Source organism: Ipomoea triloba, chromosome 4 (genome assembly GCF_003576645.1).
Source record: "Ipomoea triloba cultivar NCNSP0323 chromosome 4, ASM357664v1".
In the NCBI taxonomy this organism is placed as follows: Eukaryota; Viridiplantae; Streptophyta; class Magnoliopsida; order Solanales; family Convolvulaceae; genus Ipomoea; species Ipomoea triloba.
Genome location: NC_044919.1, coordinates 34533664 through 34557222, shown reverse-complemented (window position 1 = coordinate 34557222; position 23559 = coordinate 34533664). Strand labels below are relative to the sequence as shown.

General features: G+C 35.6%; 3 protein-coding genes across 4 annotated transcripts; 1 reads left to right on the top strand and 2 right to left on the bottom strand.

The window, feature by feature from the left end:
- Positions 1 to 5546: 5546 nt before the first annotated feature.
- On the bottom strand, positions 5547 to 7274 carry LOC116016275 (apoptosis-inducing factor homolog B-like). Its single transcript, XM_031256457.1, has 4 exons — positions 7040 to 7274; positions 6707 to 6963; positions 6157 to 6608; positions 5547 to 5937 (listed from the first exon to the last, which is right to left on the bottom strand). Exons 1-4 carry the CDS (start codon positions 7186 to 7188, stop codon positions 5674 to 5676), a joined length of 1122 nt encoding a protein of 373 aa, XP_031112317.1. The 5' UTR covers positions 7189 to 7274; the 3' UTR covers positions 5547 to 5673.
- A 106-nt stretch (positions 7275 to 7380) lies between these two features.
- Positions 7381 to 9589, bottom strand: LOC116016276 (apoptosis-inducing factor homolog B-like). Of its 2 annotated transcripts, none has more exons than XM_031256458.1 (4): positions 9328 to 9589; positions 8462 to 8718; positions 7914 to 8365; positions 7381 to 7809 (listed from the first exon to the last, which is right to left on the bottom strand). In XM_031256458.1, exons 1-4 carry the CDS (start codon positions 9450 to 9452, stop codon positions 7537 to 7539), a joined length of 1107 nt encoding a protein of 368 aa, XP_031112318.1. In that variant the 5' UTR covers positions 9453 to 9589; the 3' UTR covers positions 7381 to 7536. The 2 variants fall into 2 exon arrangements, with proteins under 2 accessions (XP_031112318.1, XP_031112319.1); XM_031256459.1 differs by having other exon boundaries at positions 8462 to 8656; positions 9328 to 9512.
- A 5654-nt stretch (positions 9590 to 15243) lies between these two features.
- On the top strand, positions 15244 to 20259 carry LOC116016274 (serine/threonine-protein kinase Nek5-like). The gene is made up of 14 exons (XM_031256456.1): positions 15244 to 15819; positions 15920 to 15986; positions 16225 to 16290; positions 16388 to 16434; positions 16521 to 16566; positions 16820 to 16900; positions 16987 to 17029; positions 17112 to 17161; positions 17482 to 17563; positions 17741 to 17790; positions 17990 to 18063; positions 18166 to 18217; positions 18296 to 18823; positions 18919 to 20259. Exons 1-14 carry the CDS (start codon positions 15710 to 15712, stop codon positions 20023 to 20025), a joined length of 2403 nt encoding a protein of 800 aa, XP_031112316.1. The 5' UTR covers positions 15244 to 15709; the 3' UTR covers positions 20026 to 20259.
- Positions 20260 to 23559: the final 3300 nt, after the last annotated feature.

Genomic DNA, 23559 nt, shown 5'->3' with positions numbered 1-23559 from the left:
GCCAATTTCATTTGAAGTGTTAATTTAAGGTTAAAGTTACAAGTATGATGCACATTGTTGGGGATAATAGTATAATACCCCTTATGAGTTATGACCTATCAAGGATAGTTCACTCTCAGTGCCCAAATGATTTGCTGATAAAAGGATATAAGACAAAACAAAGGTGACTTGTACCTACCTCTCTTCATACACCCATGTTAAAATGTTGTTGAATGACCACTTCTGGAGGTAGTTTATGGGTAATTACACCCACTTAAAGTGGTGGGGAGTGAGTGGTTTAAGTTGCTTCTCAATTTTTATTTTTTATTTTTTATTTTTTATTTTGGATATATTAGATTTCCCGACTCAGTTCAATATTTTTTTTTTGTTGGCTTTGGATCTCCACTGGCCTCCTCATGTTTTCAAGACTTTCAGGGTGACCTTTGAACGATTGAGTTAAGCCGCGCAAGGCTGCTTCTCAATTTTTATCTATGCATGTGATGAAATTACGAGCTCAACTTTTTTGGTTGGGATCAAGCCCAATAAGTAAGGATGGTAGGCCCAGGTAGAGTGGTGCAAGCCAGCTGGATGATCAGTGCATGCAAGGAGCAACGAGAGCACCATAAACCACCACCGCTCCAGAGGGGGCGCCGTGGGGGGCGATCGCCGCCCAAGGCCACGGCGTGCCAATCTCGCCTCTCGCGTAAGGGTGGTGGTAGGGCGTGCCGCTGCCCTGGGTACCTGGGCGTGCATCATGCACAGTCGTGTCCTCCACGCCCTCTTCCTCGGGGTTTGACCGAAGACTCTGGGTACAGGGATGGCGGGGACTGTCGTGACGGGAAGACGTGAGACGCGTGTTTGGTGGGGAGTTGGCGCCATCTTGATACCGTACACGTGGAGAGCGCCAGGGAGCCCATCAACTGTATAAAAGTGGGGTATGGTCCAAGCAAATCATCCCTCAAATCACGATCCACTCCTTAGCTTAGTGGTAAAGTCTTCCTTCCTCCTATTGGTGTGCCTGAGTTCAGGTCTTAACTTCGTGGTAACATAGTTGGGTTAATATTCTTTATTTATTTATTAATCTTTGAATTCCTTATTTATTCTCTATTCTTCTATTATTTGTTTATTTATTATTTGGGTTGCCGTTTCTTGGGCCGGTACCCTTGAACTTTGTACACACTCTATTGGGCCTCACGCCCCTAGTTTAGAAAAAACAATAACTATACAAGTCTTTAGCATATTTCTTTAAAATGAACATAATCTTTTCTTTTTTTTTTTGAGAATATAATTTTTTTAAAAAAAAGAAAAAAAAAAAAGATAAGGTTCCCAAGTCAAAATGTCTCATTAGAACCAATAAAAACATGGTATAATTCTGAGGTTGCCTGGTAAGTAGTAGCATCAGTAGTATTTAATACACAACAAATACTGCATATAATGCCTATAGGACTGGTAGTTTCTGTTATGTTTAGATCAACTGAAAAGTGATACCTCTCCCATACCCACTGTCTCTGTCCACTTTTCTGAGATTTCATTTCTGCCATTTTCCAGCTGCATAGCATATTGCATGCATCAAAGATGCTTCCGACCTGACGCCACTTACTGCTCTCTACTTCTGTACTATTCTAGGAAACCAAATCTTCCAAATATTCTATTCTATTGCATCCTATCAAAATTAAAAAAAAGAATAAAAAAAATTGAACCCTCAAATTGGAGCTTTGTGATATCGTCATGGACGCACATGGTCAAAACCGACCCTAGATTTATCCAACCACTTGAACTAGATTCAGGAATATTTTTGACTTTTTTATAACAACTGTGTAGTTGAATGTTACATCCCTATCTTACACATGGATGAATGAATGATTGCGATTCCGGGACTTATATTATCCAACCACTTGAACTAGATTCAGGGATATTTTTGACTTTTTTTATAACAATGTGTAGTTGAACGTTACATCCCTATCTTACACATGGATGAATGAATGATTGCGATTCCGGGACTTATATATATTAGTTAAAAGGATCCACCTATCTAAGTCTAGAGAGGATCATTGCTTGTGAGAATTGAACTCGAGTTCTCTTGAAATTCTTCCCCACAAAAAAAAACTTATTTGTCACTTGAGCTACCCTATTGGGTTTAAAATTTGTGGTTCTATTACCAATAAAAAGGAGGATTTTGAGGTTAATGACGTCATTTTTAATGTTATTTAAACATATTTGTTGACAATGGACCAAAAATGATCATGCCATAAAAATGTTAGGACCAACAAGGATGTTTTGAAAAAAAAGAAGACTAAAACTTGAATGACACATATAAATATAGGACTACAAAAAAAGGACTTAACATTTAGAATTTAATAGACAAAAGGCCCTTGTATTTAACTTTATTTAAATGGTTTTGTTGACGGAAAACAAAAATGGTCGTGACACAATAATACTAGGACCAAAAGGAAATTTTTTTTAAAGGAAAAGACTAAAAGTGAACTATCACTTATAAATCTAGGATCCAAAATGGAATTGACTCTATCAAATTTATAGATTCTATTTATTAAAAATAAAATTGAACTTTGAGAATATTTTTAAAGGCATAAAAATTTAAATAAAGTCATGCCCACGATATCAACAAAAAAAAAAGTCCCCTCAAGTCCTCTAAAATATAATATTCTCACAAATATTTAGACCATGATATGCTACCATCCCCTCTACAACAATATTAATTTTTTTTTATGAATATGTTTTATGTTTTTTGATATACATAATTTTTTCCCCATAATTTTAAGTGATTTTGCATGGAAAAGGACAACACACCTAGGGGGAGGTGACATATATAAACTCAAAAATTGGAGGACCTGATTGAGAGATACAGTGGGTAACGAAAGTACGTACTTATATGGAATTGGAAAGACCAGCAGCGATGGCTGATTGATTTAGTGTCAATTTTTTCAGACATCCCATTACTGAAAGGTGGCTCCGCTGGCTAGCTGTTCAAACACCACACACAATTGTTCAAATACATTTGAATTTTGTGTGGTGTTTGATAATCAATAAATCATTTTACTTCAAGAAAAAAAGATACTTATAGAGTTAATATATTGGAGAATAAAGATTAATTCATTTGTGTGATTAAAAAAAAAAAAAAACCAACCCTCATAAGATTGATGTTTCTTAATTAATTCATAACATACTTTTGGACATGTTTAATGATGAGTTAAATTTTCCTACAAAACCTCCCATAAATTAAACTAGGATAAGACGAATAATTCAGCCATGATTGTGAGGATTATGCTCAAAGTGGCAGATCCCTTGTGTGCAATAACATTTAGTCATGTTTGCTAATAAGTCATTAAGCTACTGTGATTTGCATCATCCCAAATACTCGGTTAGACCAGTGTGGATTACTCTTTGGTTATGAATTAAACTTCTGGGGGAAGGATTACATAATTTGCACATATATTAAGGGAACGTTATATATTACAACTTAGAGTCAAGGAGCTAGGTAGCTACAACTACGTACATAACGCATGCATTCTTGTACATGCATGCATGCAAAGCAGCATAAAGCATACCAAAACAACACTAGTGATGAGTGGCTACCCAAAACCTAACTAGGCACAAAACCGATCATATCCTAAGTGGCGGATCATCGTCCAGACAGACAGAGTGGTCAGGCTAATTAAGGTTGATTCCTGGTGCGGGTGATGGGGCTACCGCCATGGTGGTGCAGAGGATCTGGACCCATAGGTGCCTCCCTCAACTCCCACTCCACCATCTTCTCCTTATCATCATTTCCACTACTCCCCCATTGTACCTTTCTGCTCTTTATTTCCCCTGCCACCATCTTCCCATCTGCATTATCATATCATCCCATGCAAAATATAAAAGTAAAGTAAGAGAATAAATACAAAAAATAAATAAATAAATAAATAAATAAATAAAAAAGATCGAGAGAGAGAGACCAAGGGATTGTGATTCCATTGCAAGGAGGAAGAAGCAAATGGCTGCCATGAAAGTTAAACTCAGAAGCTTCATTGTGTATGCCATCTCGATCAGTACAGTGGTGCGTATGAGAAAATTAAATTATATTATATTGTAGCTTGGCATGCAAAAGCAAGTGCATGAGCACCCAATTTATAGAGGTGGATTTCCATTATTTTAATTTAAATAAAAAAAAATGATGAGGGAAATAAAAATAATTGCATATATATTTATAGGGCGGCAGCAGCCCTTTCAGGGAGCTACGAAGATACGATGAAAGGCCTGACAGCCAGCTAGCTACCTCCATCTCTACATACATATAGGAATGGAAGATCCATCCGATACGCATTCATTAACCGATTCCAAATTTTAAATGCTCTAATCATTTACGAGTATCAAATTACATCTAATTTCTTTTTTCTTTTGTTAATTGAAGGTCAAGCTTTCTGGGATTATGCCATTTATGGAGGCGGATTGACCCTCTCCCATAGATTTGACGTTTAATAATTATTACTAGTTTGTCCAGATTAGATAAATTTATGATGGAGAGATTCGTTTCGTGTCCATATGACGCCATTAAGCTAACGGAAAGCTGCTCCCATTTCACTTCACTTCTCGCCACCATCACAATCACATCATCATGCAGACATGCAGTCCAGGCTGCAAGATCATCATATTGATCGAATTGAAGATCCTTTGCAGATTTGTAATGTGATAGTGGTCGACTTGATGGCTGGCTAGCTAGCTAATGCCAGGCCAGGGCTGCACTAATTAACGTTTTCTACTTTGCTTTCTCCCCTTTCCAAAAAATTCTACGCTACAATGTGCTCTGCATATATATGTACTCACTACTCAGTACTCTATTTTTAAAAGTTTATAAGGAGGATTTTATGTTTATTTTGACTTCATTCCAAATATGGAAACATCCTTAGGTCCATAACTTGGCTAACACTCTTTTTCAATCTATCTTTTACTTCCAAATCCTTAAGATGTGTCAAACTTCGGTTAAAATTGAACTAACTCATTGAATCAAACAAGTTTAGTTAATTCATCAATAATCCAACTTTTTCAATTCAATAAATGGTTTTATATTTTTAAAAACTTTGGTTATTAGGGCATCCTCAATAGTGTGAGGTTTTAAGGCTCAAACCTGCCCCCTCCAACATGAGGTGCAACCAAATGCCACTATCGGATGCCACTAAACCACAAAGTCATTGGCGTGATTGAGAGGATTTGGTTGGTGAGAAATGAGAGTTTATTATAGAGAATTGAGATTAATAGATTATTCAAAGCTCAAACATATCAAGAAGATAAGTAAATTATATTGTAAATCAGGGTCATCTATTACTTTTATCTCTTGTTTTTTTTTTTTTTAAAGAAAATTAAAATGAAAGTAAATCCATTTTTAAAAGTAGAATGGAATTATATGAATGCAAAATGAATAATGGTTAAGTGCAAATATAATTACATGATAGTTTTGTTTACATATTTTTGAAATTGTGTGGATATTAATTATATGAACGATTGTTATCTATTGGATCTATTTCCATTTCTAATTCAATGTTCTCAGCTGATACTATGAAGGTAACATGTAAAATTCAAATTTTATACTTCTTTTATTTTGTCTTAACATGACAGATTCATTTATTTTGTTACCACTTATACACGAAGTTGAAGGCTTTGATTGAAGACAGGGAGGCTACAAAAATACAATGTGGATCAATAATTAAGCCCCAACAGCTTCCTAGTTTCACCAACATATAAATCCTTGCACTTTATCAACCCCGGAAGAACTCCAATGGCTGTTCCAAATGCCATTTCAGTCACAGCTTCTTCCCGTCCCAGCGAAACAGTCACCGTTGGGGATGATCGACGATTATATGCTGCCAGTTTTCCATCCCTTTGCCCACTACTCATCATCATCTCCAAGTTTTTCGCTGCAATCAGAGCGTGTTTTAGAGCCGACGACCCTTGCTTAATCTCCTGTTTACACAACATGGAAACAGTTAAGATCAAACGCTTAATTACCACTACGCCAAAAGCTATAGCTCACAGTGAACGTGCAACTTTATTTCTTTATATACTGCCACCACATTTTCGAGAGACAGGGTGCTGGACTTGATCCTGTCCTGGCCTCGGTCCAACAGAAACTTCAGTTCATAATCTAGGAAATTTCATCAAAACCAGCATTGGATTTCTCACCTTAACATCTGTGATGTCTCCAATGGCAAAGATGTTCCCATGACCCTTCACTCTGAGCCCCTCATCAACCTTCAATCTTCCTAGATTATCCATGCTGTCTCTCAACATTGTCTCCTTCAACCAAGCTGAGCCTGCTGGTTTTCCAGTGCACAAGAACACACAATCTGCTTGGATAATTTCACCGCGAGAACTAACATATGTTTTGCTTCCATCCGAGATGCTGTTTGGATCAACCGATTGCCTCAGCTTAACTTCAACGTTCTTCGATCTCAGCCAACCTAGAGCCTTGCTTGCAGCATTTCTCCCAATGAACTTCAATAACCTGGATCCATCATGCACCAGAGTGACCTTCTTTGCAGGAAATTCAATGGCGATTTCTGCAGCTAGTTCTACTCCGGTTGGCCCTCCCCCGATGATCAAAATGGAACCCGCAGCCCTTATCTTTTCATATTCTAGCATAGTTGCACCAGAGAGATGTATAAACAATTAAACATCACTTACTAAATTCCGTTCCAGAATTATATATAATCAACTGTTACATATAACATACCAGCTTGATACTCTGCTAATCTTTGAGTTCGAGTTCTGGGAATTGGATTATCATGGCCAGTAGCAATAACCAGATAATCAAAAGCAACCGAACGGCCATCCTCAGTCAGGACTTCAGACCTGGTGACATTAATGGCTTTAGAAACAACGAGGCAGCCGTGGGGGAGATAGTCTTTGTGGTGGATTACTGATCTCTCAGAAATCGCAGGCTCTATCATTCCTCTCGAGCTTGCGAATGGTATCTCGAAATAATCCTTCCTGTTTACAGAATGGAATCAAAACATTTATGGAAGAAATTAAACCTTACAAGTGGGAAGAGAACAAGGGAGCTTACAGGTCAATAAGTGTGACATCTGCCCGCAATTGCAGAGACTTGGCGACGAGGGAGCCACTCACTCCTCCGCCTATCACCACCACTCTCCTCCCCGCAACTCCTCCCTGTCGTGGTGGATTCCCAATCCCCGATTCTTCCTTCAACTCCATGTTATGTCCCTTTAGGACATTCTCAAATCAGGATTTATACACTAGAATAGCTTAGAATGACTTAACCATTAAGGTAAACCACAGTATTAGAATTCCAGGTCTAGATGGAAATAGTTTTGGTGAAGCCACATTTGACCATTCATCTAAAACAAATCAAAGTTGCATAGACTAAGAAACCAAAGAAGGGATTAATGGCAATCAATGGGGGAAAATGTATTAAATTCATATATTACAGCTCATACATTGCGTGTTATACACAATAAATGAACATTGGTCCACTAACACATAAAATAAGCAATACAAAGGCAAAACTCCAGCAGAAATTGACTTTGTACTTCTTCATTCATCCTAGGAATGAAGAGCACGAGGGTCAAGGCCTATTTTCTTCCGGGTTTTGCTTACAAATAAATCTTTGGATTTGATCAATCCAGGAATGAGCCCGATGACTGTTGTGTAGGGAAATTGAGCCACTGCATCGTGCCTCCCCAGCGAAACAATGGCCACGGGCGAATGAGGCTTGTAGGCTGCAAGCTTCCTTTCGTTTCCTCCATTCATTAATAACTTCAAGTTATTTGCAGCAATTTTAGCGTGTTTCTGAGCAAAATACCCTTGCTTTATTTCCTGTGATAAGGTTTTGGAACATGTTAATTGAAAATTAAGGTTTATGATGAAAACCAATTAAACTTAACTTAATGAAGCAGGAATTGCATCAATTCGTCTCTTACCTTAATATCAGTGATGTCTCCAATGGCAAAGATGTTTTTGTGCCCCTTGACCCTAAGATTCTCATCAACCTTCAACCTTCCGAGATTATCCATGCTATCTTTCATCAGAGTTCCCTTTAACCAATCTGATCCCATCGGTTTTCCCATACACTGAAAGATGCAATCTGCTTTGATAGTTTCTCCAGATGAAGTAATATAAGTATCCCTTCGACCCGAGTTAACGCTCACTTCAACCGATTGCATCAACTTCACCTCAACATTCTTCGATCTCAACCAGTCTAAAGTCTTGTCAGCAGCTTTCGGTCCAATAAACTCGAGTAATCTGGGACCTCTATGCACCAAAGTCACCTTTTTATCAGGAAAATCAACGGCGATTTCTGCAGCTAGCTCAACCCCAGTAGGGCCACCACCAACAATCAAAATGGAATTGGCATCTTTTATCTTCTCATTTTCTGTAACCATAAGGATATTTGAAAGTGAACCCGAAGAGTCTACTTATCTACAATGATATTTTCAAATAGGATTTCCAAGTTAATCGCGATTCATACCTGCTTGATACTCTGCTAGTCTCTCCTTTCTAGTTTTTGGAGCAGAATCAATGTGGCCAGTGGCAAGAACTAGATAATCGTAGCATAACGAACGACCCTCTTCAGTCAAGACTTCAGAGTTGGTGATGTTAACAGCTTTAGACACAACCAGACGACCATTGGTGAGGTAGTCTTTGTGGTGGATTAGAGTTCTCTCTACAAATGAAGGCTCCATCATTCCTCTTAAGCTAGCATATGGTATCTCAAAATATTCCTTCCTATTTTCAAATGTCTACTTTCTCAGCCAATTTGATGGAAATAAAAATAATAGTAAGGGAAGAAAAAGACTCAGCCAAAATAAGTTAATTTGATAAGACTTGTATGATTTACAAATAATGAATGTAAGATACCAGACAACATTGATCAGAATCAGTTGAAAGTGCAGTAATGTTGCTATTAAGTTCTGAACTTCTAATTGTCAACATTTTGAACCAATCAAAAATCCAATCTTTCATAATCTCAACATAAATGCCTAATTGGAGGCAACTCAACTAACTTGGTCAGACTATTAACTTGGTAACTACAAGATTATAAGTTCGAATCCCAACAGGAGCGGCCTATTAGCTTTCTTGAGTTTGAACAAGTCAGCTACGAGCAGCCTATGCTGGTTTGCTGACTAGGGTCACAAGGCAGAATTTACTCTCTTGCAGGTTTCCCAACCCTTGTAACCTAACATAAATGCCTAATTGATGAGCCCTAGAATCAACATATGACCTTTAACTATGAATCCATTGTAGAAAACATGTAATAGGAAGGTAGTTGAAGAAAGCAGTCAAGCAGACATACATAAAAGAGCTCTGAAATGCTTAGAATTGGAGGTAACTTACGGATCAATGAGGGTGAGATCTCCATGGAACTGAAGAGACTTGGCAATGAAGGAGCCGGCTACTCCTCCGCCTATCACCACCACCCTCTTTCCCCATCCTCCTCCCAACTCCGGTGGCCTTTCCATCTCCAAAATTCTATCTTTCTGACATGTATGGTTTATACATATAAATATATGTAAAGACAGGGAGAATTGAAGGCAGTGAGGGACAAATGCAGGTTCCTTACGTACGTGTAAATTGCATTGCAGTTATGACTAATGGGGCGGAGATGGGGATGGAACAAGTGAACAACGCTTGACTAAGTCCCTATACTGAATTCACAGCGTATTAGTATTTGGAATATTCTTACAGCGTGTAACAAGGTCTAAGGAGTGAGAAAAGGACTTTTGAAGTAACACAAACAAGTTAGTCATACAGTTGACTGAGTAACCACAAGATTTTAAGTTTGATTCTCGGTAGAAATTGTTTATTGACATTTTTTGTTTGAGTCAATCAGATATGAACAATACAACTCTACTATGTATCATACTCTATTCAGATTCTATCTTTTTATATTTTCATCTAACCTTAGCTTTAAATTACGTTTTAACAATTTTTTTTAAACAATCAGATCCCCAAACTATTGTTCACCATTGTCAAAAGTTCACCGTAAAGTTCTTAAAATCTTTAGCTCGAAACAATACTTAGCTTGTAATTATATGTTAAGAATACATATATTGTACATCATACTATTATATTATATTTTAATTAATTTAATACTCGTTTATACATGATGATTACAATAGTTAATTATAAACTTATGTATATAATTTATTGCATGTTGGCTTATGATTGGTTATGTATATTGCTTTTACAGTTTTACTATTAAAACGCGGAAATGGAAGGAAGTAGAATAGCTTTGAATGATTAAGCTAAATAAGGTCAACGATACACAATAATTGATTGCTCTCTTTTATTTATTTTATTTTATTTTACTTTTTACAATAAAATTATTGGTTGACTATTGATCCGACATGGTCTAAATGTAATTAACCAGGTCTAATGTATTAGGCCTTATCATCTTAGTACGGGTGGTGTTTGAAAATTGAAATATGAGAGTTATTTGGATGATTTAATTAGTTTTAATTTCTTCCACTGCCTTGCGTTAATTAATATTAGTTTTAAAACTTCGTAATTACCCAACATTAGTCGTGTCTTTTCGTCATCCAAAAAAAAATTTCTTGATATATTATTGAAGTTTATATGTTAAAATTATTAATTTTGATGTGTAGTGAAATATAGGGTACTATAACATTTGGCGTGCAATCAAGTAAAAATAAACACTAAATTAAAGTAGTTCAAAGACACTCTCTTACTCCATGAACAAATTTACAATTGAAGTTGATGGAAATATTGGGAACAATCCAAGAATGAGGACTCGGGACCCAAGATAGGCGACCTAGCCCAAGAAGGCAATTCAGACCAAAATAGGCCACCCGAATCAAGAAGGTGATCTGTACCAAAATAGGCAGTTCAGACCAAAATAGGCCACCCGAATCAAGAAGGTGATCTGTACCAAAATAGGCAGTCCAGACCAAGAAGGCGACCCGATGTCGGCCTCTAGAGCCAACTTGGGGCAGCTGGCCATTTCCATCCAGCATCCTGCTTTCGAGTTCGAGATGATGGGCTTTGATTAATTAAGTCGTATGGCCGATCCGTGAGTCTTGACCCATTCTTGCGGCTCACTGCATATTTAAGGGATTTGTTGGGTCTCATCATTGTATAAATATTATTATGTCTTATCTTAGACAATCATGTCTTATTCTCCTACAAACATTACTTAAAATATTTCAGCATTAATCCACCAAATATTATCACTAACATTTTTCTTTTACTATTTTACCTTTTATTCTATTGCAAATTTATTGATTCATACATACCTAAACCAAATTGTTATGAAAGTGAAATGGTAGCTCTATGAGTTAATTCTTTAATGTTGCTTGAATCACCTCGATTAATATACTATATACAAAAGTATATTCAAAATATTGCACTATGATCAAATCTACGGGAATGAATATTTTGATAGACTTTTCCATCCTTTTCAATACCTACACTCCTTTCCAAACGATGAAGACCAAATAATATTATATTCTCTAAGATCTTCTTCTAGCAAGGATAAGAAAATTGAAAGATCTTCTCTTATACTAGTTGAAAGTTGAAAGAAATTGATAACCCAACAAGTACAAACTATGGCGGAATTGATACACTACACCTACTCTTCATACTATTCTATTCGATCATTAATATGGTAAATATTTGTGTTTAATTTAAAATTAATGAATGTAACAATGATAATCATATGTTGATTGTAAATTAGTTAGGATCATAAACCAATACGTTAAATCATTATACTATAGATAATGGTTCACATTGTAAGATGGACCACTGACATAAGAGCATCTATACCAATGATTTTTTAGGGGGTTTTTGGAATAGTAACATGTGATGTGGAGGAAAGAGAAGAGATTTGATTCATCTACAAAGTTGGGTTCTTGGAACAGTAATGGATTGACACCAAAGCCAAGGAAAAATAAATGATGTGCGCGTTTCGCGCATAGCAGGCGCCCAGTGGGTGCGTGCACTGCACGCGTGTCAGGCGCGCCTTATATATACTTTTTATTTATTTTTTAAAATCATATTTGTTTTTTTTTCATCTCCTCCCATTTTCTCTTTCCTAATCACATTTACAAAAACTCCTCAAAAACTGGAAAAAAAAAAAAAAAAAAAACCTCCATTGTTAAGGATGCTCTAAGATACATTTTTAATATAATAAATATTCATTTTTTGAAGTATTAAGTACGGAAGATCCGATATTTGGTATACTATAAATAATGAACCATTAATACATAAATAATGTACTTTCAATATATTAAAAATGAACATTGATAAATGGTTCAAAAATAATGTCCAATCTATGGGCAAATTATTATGTGGATCATGGTCCACACAGTGTTGCGTGGACCATTAAAAAAATATATTTTTAATATACAAAAAATATACTTTCAGTTTTAGTACTCACATAATATTTCGTATATATACACAAATAATGTATGTACTTTTTATTTATTCATGATCTCATGGTCCACACAATAATTATCCCTAATCCGCGTATGTAGGCCATGAGTAGATGGAGCTTAATTAGCAATCCTTATTTATTGCAAAGGCCCACAATTCATTCTTCCCCTATAGGCTTTAGGCTTTAGCTCACCTGTGGCCCGTATCATTCACAGCTTTGAAGCAACGTACACCATTGGAGACTTGCATGTACTGTACATTAAGCAATTACCCACTCCTTAGTCCTTACCAACAATGTTGATGTTTGGGTGATCAAACTATTTTAACATTCAAGTTTTACTGCTCACCATTTATGCCAAGTTATTATTCATATGTTATTGGACCTAATATGATAAGATTAGATATAAAAAGTCATTTAAACATTTACTCATAAGATTAATCAATTTTCAGTTATTTAGTCTCCTGAATATCTCAGCTCCTGACTGCGATCATTAAAAGACAAAATATACAGTAATTACTGATTTGATGCATTTCTACTACTTTGGACCGTAAAGATCATCAACCAATTTCTTTTTAATAATCCAAATACACATATATTATCAACCCTAACTCAATCTTATCCTTCTTCTTAATAAAATATAAATAAAATTTTGAATTACATTACAATCAACTATAGAGTATGAGATTTATACCATTAAATTAAACCTTGGACACCTTGGTAAAAAGGTAATACAAACGTAAGAAAAGGGAACATAGAAGATGGATAATTGCTTTGAATTAAAGAAAAGGAAATGTGATGGTCGACATGATTTTGCAACTAACCTATCTAGCTTTAATTTGCTCTTTAGTCAACCATGCCTCCAAACACCCACTACTTTACTCCTTCCATAATTAAAACGCCATTTAATTTTGACTGCCCCTAGGCATGCAGACATCATATCGTTTCCCAATCCCACAATGAATGGATAAACAAGATTAAATCTTTTTTTTTTCCCAAATTATAATAATGGCGGATATATGTGTGTGTGTAATTATTAAATATAATAAAAAATCAATTAATAATTTTTGAGAAAAAAATCATAAATATAAATTAATAAATAAAACGAGAGACACACTCGGAAAGAACCGAGATTTATTTTAGCTAAAGCATGAACTAGTTGATTAGTAGTTTTATTAAAAGAATAATAATTGGTATAGTTAGGAAAAGATAAATAACTAGTATAGTTAGGAAAAGAGGTTAATACAATCTTGCTACATAAATTTGAGATAATTCTTGTCTTTGGGTCTTTAAAAATCGATCACTGTAGAATAATTGAGGTTAATCAATCGGTTATAGTATCTGCTCATTTATATTTTAACTCTGCGGAAGCTCGATCTCATAACCCCCCATATAAGAGAGTCACTACATGTCATCTGAGTATAAAGTGTTTGGATATTTATTAACTATTCAATTCTAATTTAATCCAATTGTTTTATATTGTGACTACTAACTCAATTTACACCAACACTCGAATTCAAATTCATTTGTCTACGATAAATCACTAATACGACCTTTCACTAGGTTTAAGATGTTAATATCGCCCTACTAATATGGAAGACGAAGAAAACATTAATTTTTTTAAGACGTGATGAATCATGAATGAGCTTAACATAAGGAGTTGTTGAGGGAGGAAATTAAGGCAGAAGAAAGAATTAGAAAACACGTGGCTGCATGTGATGATCGGCCACGATATCGCTTCACTGCACCCTGCCTACTTCGATCCTATGGATATTTTTTAAAGAAAAGATCACAGTAATCATTGTGAGAAGGTTCAGTATAGATATGGTACAATTCTCTATTGCCAGCTATCACTAACTTATCCTCTCTGCCCTTTCACCATATGTACAACCAAGGTTTAGGTGCGGGTATAATTTTTTGTGCGATTACAGATCTTAAACATTAAAATAGTGCATCTTAAATATACAAATCACGCACTTTAAACTAATAACGCAAATTACACACATAAATTTTTTAAATAGTGCATCATTAGTACACAAACTACGCACCTTAAACACACAAACAAAACACTTTAAGTACATGGATCATGTACCTTAAGCTAAGAACACAGACCAAACACCTAAAGTTTTTGAATGGTACACATTCAGTACACAAACTACGCACCTTAAACACACAAACAAAGCACTTTAAAAACACAAACCATGCACCTAAAGTTTTAAAATTGACACACCTTAAGCACATAAACCACACACCTAAAACAACCGCACTAGAAAAGGCCAACAACACAGAAACCCCTATATATATATATATATATATATATATATATATATATATATATATATATATATATATATATATATATATAAAAACCTTGTTAAGGTCCATAACATAAACCTTGTTATATTAATGATTTTACAAAAGATTTAATTTCTAAATTCTAATTGTGTTATATTAGTCATGCTTGTTTGTTCTATATTTTTTCAAACTTTTTCAGTCTATAGAATCAATTTGACCACTCATTTAAAATGATAACATATGTGATATTACACTCCATATTACTTGGCACATACATTGTTATTTAATTTGTAGAAAAGATTATTTTTTGAATGAATATAGTAAATGCGACAACTCAATTCAAACTCCTCATTATTCTCTAAAGATATGTTATTTGATTCACAAAATTTAAATTTAAATAATTATTTTAGAATTCGGATTAAAAGTGGTTGATGTTAAATTTTATTTACTGCTATCTGAGAAAAAGTGGTTTGTACTCTATATTTTGTACAAGTATTTATGGAAATAAAAATTAAAAAGCAAGTGATTTTGTCGGCGAAGAGCAACTATCCAGGGGTCAGCCTCCTACGTATTCAATATTCATCATATCATATAAAAATGCAATTTTTTAGGACTTGATTTGATTAGTTGACTCAAATTTAGGCGCAGTGTTGAAGAAAGCTTGAGCAGTTGAGGAGTGAGGAGTGTGAGAAGGGTTAAACAAGAAAATTAAAGCAAGAAAACGCCAAAAAGGCCTTCAAAACCCGCCCACTCCCGGCAAAAGCACCCTGCGTTTCCTTTTCCCACAAACAGACGAATACATATGTATTTGTGTTTGTCGGTATTCTTCGACTTTGATCTGCGAATGGGTCGCGGAAACCGCAGGAGATGCAAACATTAGATTGATTCCCTCCCTTCATGGGAATGCATATGATATGATGGCGTTTAGTTGAGCCATTTCCTTTACTGTGTCTTTTTAAATTTCAGTTTTTTAAAGTATCTTATTGTGTTTTTGTACTTGAGTGTGTAAATTAAAGATAGAGTATTGGGCAAATGGGAATAGCAACGGAGTCGAGAATGGATCAGTATGATATTATGGAACAGATTGGCAGGGGGGCATTTGGTGCTGCAATTCTCGTTCATCACAGACAAGAGAAAAAGAAGTATCAATCACTCTCTTTCCTCTCTTTTACTTCTAAAGTTTGTAAATTTAGGCATTTTAAAGTTTTCCAAGATCAATTCTTTCTCTTTTGTGTCTGTTAGGTATGTGCTAAAGAAGATTCGGTTAGCACGACAAACAGAGCGCTGCAGAAGAGCTGCTTATCAAGAGGTGCTGCATTTTAACATTGATTTTTTTTTTGGGGGTTCTTCATTAATTTGATTGGTTATATACAGCCACTAATAAAATTACTTATTTGGAGAAGTTAGTAGAAAGGGTGATGTTAATTATGTGTAAATGCATTTGATATTGATCCTTTTGTGTCTTGTCTCTGCTGGAAATGATTGATTGCATAATACCCAGATATTGGAAATTTTTACAGAGATCTCACTGAAATTTCAATGTGTAGATGGCTTTAATTGCCCGAGTTCAACACCCTTATATAGTCGAATTCAAAGAAGCATGGGTGGAGAAGGTGAGAGGCATTATTTGACAGTAAATTAGTTATAGACTTATAGAAGCGTTTCATCTCAAGTCGACTTTGTTTGCTATCTTCCCAAATGGAACTGCAGGGTTGCTATGTTTGCATTGTTATTGGCTACTGTGAAGGCGGCGATATGTAAGTTTATTAAGAAATATGAGGTTCATAAGAACATTGGGTTTTGTTTAGAATTACTTGTTTCTGAGTTTTAAGTGCTCTTATAGGGCTGAATTGATGAAGAAGGCAAATGGATTATACTTTCCCGAAGAGGTGTGTGTATGAACTTCTATTAACGTTATCTCAAACTAGCAATTCTGAATGTAGTATGATAGACACAGCAACATGTGGAAAAAGATTAAGCTATTCATAGGATATGACATTTCTTTTACCTATGAAAAGGAAGAATGTTTCTCAAATGATTTGATTTCCCCTATTTTTGTCATCACAAGCAACCGTTAATCCTTATATCTTCATCTACTTTCTCGGGATTGTTTGACTGTTGAAAATAATATTTTCGATGCAGAAACTTTTGAAGTGGTTCACTCAATTACTGTTGGCAGTTGAATATCTGCATTCAAGTTTTGTTCTGCACCGTGATCTGAAAGTATGCATTTTAATTTTTTTTTAAAAACTATGTTTGGGTTTAGTTTGCTCTATTGTGTATTGAGTTACGATGCTATTCTGTGGCAGTGCTCTAACATCTTTCTGACAAAGGATCAAGATGTTCGGCTAGGTAAGTTTGGTACTTTTGTTGAATTTCATATCTTCTAAAAGCGATAAGAATGTACCCTTTAGATGATATGTTCATTGTGCAGGTGATTTTGGACTTGCTAAAACATTGAAGGAAGATGACTTGACTTCTTCAGTATGTGTTAATACAGATACTTTTTTGCTATCAATTTCTAACGTATGGATGGAAGAAAATGCCAAAGGGTTTAATTATAGCCTATAGGGACCTTTTCCTTCATTCTTTTTTTTTTTTTTTTTTTTTTTTTTTTTTTTTTAATAATTTAATCTTTTCTGAACTATGAGTAAAACCTAAATACGAAGTTAGGTCATACACCAGACTTGAGGTCTTGAGCCTAGACGAAAATCAGGAAATAGAAATGGAATGTGAGAATCTTTTAAATACTTGCACGGTAAGTCCTCTTCGGGAACTAACATTTTTGTTGTTTACGTCCTTAGGTTGTTGGAACTCCCAATTACATGTGCCCTGAACTTCTTTCAGATATTCCTTATGGTTTCAAATCGGATATTTGGTCTCTAGGTAAGCATTTTCAAATTAATCTAGGCCAACTATGATGATTTGTGAAACTGAAGTGAAGTGTTAGTAACCATCATTCTGGACCTTCTTTCCAGGATTAACAAGCCATTCTAGTGTCTTTTGATATTACTTTTTTTTTTTTTTAATAAACTTTTCCCAAATCTTTTTGTTCATGACTAGGATGCTGTATGTATGAAATGGCTGCTCATCGGCCTGCCTTCAAAGCATTTGTAAGATTCTTTGAACTTGTTTATTTCTATAGCGTCGAGAGGGGTAATCATTCTGAATGTTGTCTTAGAAAACCTGTTCATTCTCAATTAATTGAATTGCAACTACACATTTGCTCATTTCCCAAACAAATGCAGTATTCGTGGTTTTTCCCTTCTATTCGTTAATTCAAGCTAATGGTGAAATTTCATAATGTCTCAGGACATGGCAGGATTAGTAAGCAAGATTAACCGATCAGCTATTGGCCCGCTTCCTCCATGTTATTCTCCATCCATGTAAGTACCGCTTTTCTTCCTATCTTATTTGTACAAAAACCTTGTAGATGCTGCACCATATATGGTTTCCTGCAAGGCTAATTTTGCAATATTCTTTATCAGGAAGACACTGATTAAGGGCATGCTAAGAAAGAATCCTGAGAATCGACCTACTGTAAGCCCTTTCGGTAGTAACTTATTGAAAATTGTTTTTTTCTGTTAGTTTCTAATCACTTGATCTCATCCATTTCAGGCATCTGAACTCCTGAAGCACCCCTATTTGCGGCCCTATGTTGATCAATATCGCCCATCCTGCAATCCTCCTGCAAGTTCCCCCGAGAAGCCTCTTTCCGTTGTTCATAACAATCGAAAGCCTATGGTTGAAAGCTGTAGCAGTACTAGTTCTTGCAGTGATAGAGATGGTTTTGCACCGAGTGAGAGAAACATTCAAGCCGTGGCTTTCAATTGTGACGATAAGCGCACAGAAACTGACTTGGCTTTTGCTGACGATGAATGCAATTCTGGGCAACCTAATTGCAGTAACAAACAACCCGGAATCAGTACTTGCACAAAAATCGAGAATTACGAGCCAAAAATTATCTTGCATGAGGAACAGATGTGTAATTCAGATGGTAAGCAACCAATTACTGTAAATCATACAGAAATGGCGTTGAAAGAAGGAAGAACTAGAGAAAATAAGTATCTGATGAGAGAAAATCGAGCAAAGGCTGGTTTTGATTCCAGAAAGCGGAATCATGCAATGCATTCTCAAAAACATAAGGTAGTGATGCTTATTTCATTGGTTATAATTGGCATTTTTTTTTTCTGAAATTGCTAAATATGTGAGCATGCATTTGTTTTGCTACTTCTTTGCAGTTGCTTGCTTCCGATTCCTCTCCAAAAACTAAGCCTAGACACGAGAGAATCTCTTCCTCCTGGCCTGTAAAGCACGTTGCTGAAGACGGATTTCCTTCCAGGGCGAGACAAAGAACACCTAATTTAACTAGACGATCATCGATTCCTCCTGCAGTGTTGTGGCAGGCGGGAAGTGATGCTCCCGATAATGTGGACAATAATAAGAGGGTTCGGGATATGGATGACACTTTGAAGGAGCACCAACAACAAGGAGATGTTGCTCGTGAGAAATCAAATACAATTACCCTCCCATGTTCTGAAGCACTGGCTGCTTTTAACGATGATGCTTCAACTAGCAGGCCTCCGAGTAGTTCTATTCCTACATCTAGTGGCCACGATAAGCATATCGTAAAGGAATTTGTCTCTTCAACAAGAGGTGCCTCTCTCGTTCCCTTGAGTCAAAACAACGTGCTTCGATCAAACCACACTTCAGAAATGGACGGTGAAGATAACCTTACACTGAAAGAATTGTTATCCTCCCAAACAGACAATGCCCCCTTCACCCTCCCTCCTGTCTCAGATACCAAAAAGACTTCAAAGCTCGAGAATGGGACTATTTTGCAAAGTGTAGCTTTCGATAATCCATCTTCTGATGATGCCATAAACGCTATCCATCACGATAGTTACCAGGTTAGTACCGAGGAGCCAGTGATTGAAAACGTTGGGAAACTGGTAGGCATAGAAAGTGCTGAGATTGATATTCCAAAATCATCTAGTACTGCTGGTGAGTATGTCAAAACTAAGGAAATGGATTCAGGACACCTCAGCAGTCCCGCCTCCCCTGTCTTGGCTTTGGATTCTTCAGCAACAGCAAAACCCGACCCTCGAGTTGCAGAGGAAAGACCCGTGAAAGAGGCGTTAGATGTCAAGTCTTTCAGGCAGAGGGCAGAGGCGCTTGAAGGGCTATTAGAATTGTCAGCCGACTTACTGGAGCACAATCGATTAGAAGAACTTGCCGTCGTTCTGAAGCCTTTTGGAAAGGGCAAGGTTTCTCCAAGGGAGACCGCAATCTGGTTGGCCAAAAGTCTGAAAGGACTAATGCTTGAAGATTCAGCTCACAATTCATGATCATTATTCATATCATCATATGGTATATGCATTCATTGCTCAATATTTCAGCCTCTTTTTGTCTAATTTTTTTCCATTTTCAAGTTCCACTTGAATCATTGAAAGACAAATGTTACAGTTGACAATTTCTTAGTATAGTACATTGTACACATCAAGAATATAAACTGGGAACATTTTTTATCCCTCCAAATGCAGAATAAAATGTTTTTATATTACATTGTACCTTAATCTCAATATAGATGTTGTGGAAATTAAAGAAGCAAGCATCAAGCAAAAATTGAGTTTCCACCATTAATGTGGAGTATTAAAGCTGCTGTTTTCTTTATGACTTCTTTGAGAAAAAGGGGCAGGAAAAATGTTGCTGCTACGTGTGGGAAAGGCAAAGCCTTTTTTTGGGCATTGAAGGTTGAGGATTTAAAAGCTGATTCTTTCCCATTTCCTAAAGTATTCCAAACTTCCTTTTGTTCCAATAGTTATCGGCACACAGTGTGGATCATGGTCAAAAAACGACATCGTTTCGTGCAATTTTTTCACACGATTCGCTGCAATATACATTTTTATAACTAATAATATACATTATTCTAACACATAATATATATTATATTACTCTAGAAGTTTCATTATTCTAATGCATAATATACATTATTCTAACTTATAAAATTCAACAGCTTCGTTTTGGACCGTGGTCCACACAGTTGTGGGGACCGTAATTTGCCCTTTTGTTCATGTCCAGCTTCCCCATGTTATAGGCAAAATATCACGCATTTTGACATATCAAGTATGATACTCATTTACTTGGTAACCACAAGGTTATGTTTGACTCCAAGCAAGAGCGAGCTATTGGCCTTTCTAATTTGAGTCAATCAGATATAGACAGTCTAAATTGGCTTACCTCTTTGTGATCATTTGTGAATTAAGGTTACATTACAATATAATATTTATCTAATGCACATTCTCAGTAGTAACGGTATGTTTTTCTTGTCATAATAAAAGAATGGTACTCTCAATTCAAGATGCAATATCGTTTTAGAAATTGATAAGCGCACAATATAATATTACCATGTGAGATATACATAATACAAATAAAGTAAGATCTTCTCTTTATGTTAGATTGATTTCTTGTCTCCACTTTAATAGTATATTTGTGATATTGTCTTCCAGCATCTTGTTAGGGCTCTGGCTCTCTTCGGATTTAATGATTAAATGCGTGCAAACTCATTGTTTCCTTGTTATAAACAAAAGTTATATATGTCATATGATTATGATTGAAACCTTAAAAGAAAAACATTGAAAATAAAGCATGCATTATATATTTTGGTGTAGTTAGATGTGTGAGGTGGAGATGGTAGTGTTAGGTGAGGTGAAGGAAGTTGGAACAAATTAAAGTTAGTAGTGCATCTGCATGCAACTTTTAATTTGTCATCAATAAAACCACCACCCTATAATTTCATGCAACTAACATTCACCTTTCTACCCTTGCTAGCTAGCTTGATTATTTATCCCTTCCAAGCCAAGTTTCTATATTTGGGTTTATCGAGGCAAACCCCACTCCTCTTCCGAGTATGTGAGTAAACCCTCGCCCTGTGATCCTAGCCGGCAAAGGACCGCAAGGAGGTTAACCAGCCTAGGTTGCCCATAGCTGACCGGCTCAAACCCGGGTGGCAGACGGGCTCAAACCCGGCAAAGGACCGCAAGGAGGTTAACCAGCCAAGTTTCTATATTTGAAATAGAGTAATGATAGCTATCCTTCTAAAACTTTCCTCCCGATTTCTCCTCCTGATATGGCACAATTTAATTGGATTATTTAGCATTTATTAAAAATGCGTGGGGTTAGTCAATTCATGGCACCCAATAAATATAAAGAAAAAGCTATTTATCCCGACTAAGGGTGTCAACAATGGTTCTCCTTTATCTCCCTATTTTGTGGGCCTAACTTTTTTTACTTAACTGCATTTCAACAATTTTGTTGATAGAGATCCGAAAATAGTCATGTCATAATAATAGTAGGACCAAAATCAAATGTTCTAATAAAAAGGACTAAAAATAGACTATTACCTATGACAAAAAAGGAATTAACTCTTTCAATTATATATATTACTGGTGTTTTTTGTGCTAGGATTAAAGGTTTCTTAACTAGAAGGTTGGAGTATATTCTAGAATTGCCTTGAGGGCTTTCGCATGCCGCATATGCATATTCTTTCTTTTCAAATTAGAAATTCAAAGCGATTCGCAAACTTTAGTTTGCACCATATTTTAATTTTAATGCAAGTAAAAATAAAACGTTTAATACTTTTTAACTGATGTTCGATCTGACACATTAACATTATTTTACCCTCTCATTATTCCCTCATCATTCATCTCCCATGAAATTATAAATTTTTTTTATATAATTCTCTCTTTCCAACCAAATATCCTATTAGAGCGTAAAATTTAAGAGTATATTTATGTATATATTTATTTATTCCGTATTTATTTATTGTATAAAAGATTTCCTTGGCAGCACGCAGCAGGCAGCAGGACTTGTCCTAAAGAACTCTAATAACTGATGTCGTTTGCCTACCAATGCAAGCCTTTATGTCAATTGCCCCAATGAACCCATGCAAGCTAGCTCATATGTCTATGTAATTATTAACTCATTGCATGCATGCATGCATTTAATCTAAGGGTGTGTTTGGTTGGAACATAGAAATCAAAATCAGAACATGAATTCAATACTTGGTAATTGGAATGAGTTTTGATGAATGTATTTTGCATGTTCGGTAGTATGGTGAAATTGGAATAATTATCAATATTGATGTGTGGTTATGTATGACCATATAATTGAAATAAAGGTTTTAAAAATACAAAAATATAAAATCAAAGAAATTCATCTTAAGACTGACAATGAAGTGCGTATATATAGTAAGCAATGCAATGAGGAAGTCGATGAACCGAAGAAAGATATATAGATGAGTGAGGAGGCAACATTTCAAATCTTACACCTGCAGAGTAGCTAGCAAAGTAAAGTCTTTCAATTTATTTTAAATTTAACATAATGTAATATCTATATTAGTGATGGGTCGTGGTCGTTACTCATTCCAAGTCATTTCTGAGTGGTTGGAAAGATGAATTGAATGTGATCCGTGTTCTCAGTCTATTGGGGTAATAATTGTCTATTTCTTCGTCTCAGTCAATTTAGTACTATAACGTGAACTTGACGCTGGGGTGCAAGACTTTGCTGGTTCAGTCTACTACACCATCATGAGTCAAACCCCAAAACCAATGTTTTTAACCAATCTTAATAATATCATTAAACTTATTATTCCCATATAATATATACGTGTACTACATGCTTGCACTTCTTGATTATATCACTTCAACTGATCCTGAATTTAACTACCATTAAATCTTATTTAATCAAAGAGTTTTCACGACACTTATTCTTCATTCACAAGCTACCAAATTTAGATGGTGCATTTAAAAAGAAACTATTTTCATGACGAAACTATGCCCTTATCAAAATTCAAGCTAGCTTAGTTAAGAAGTATACACAAA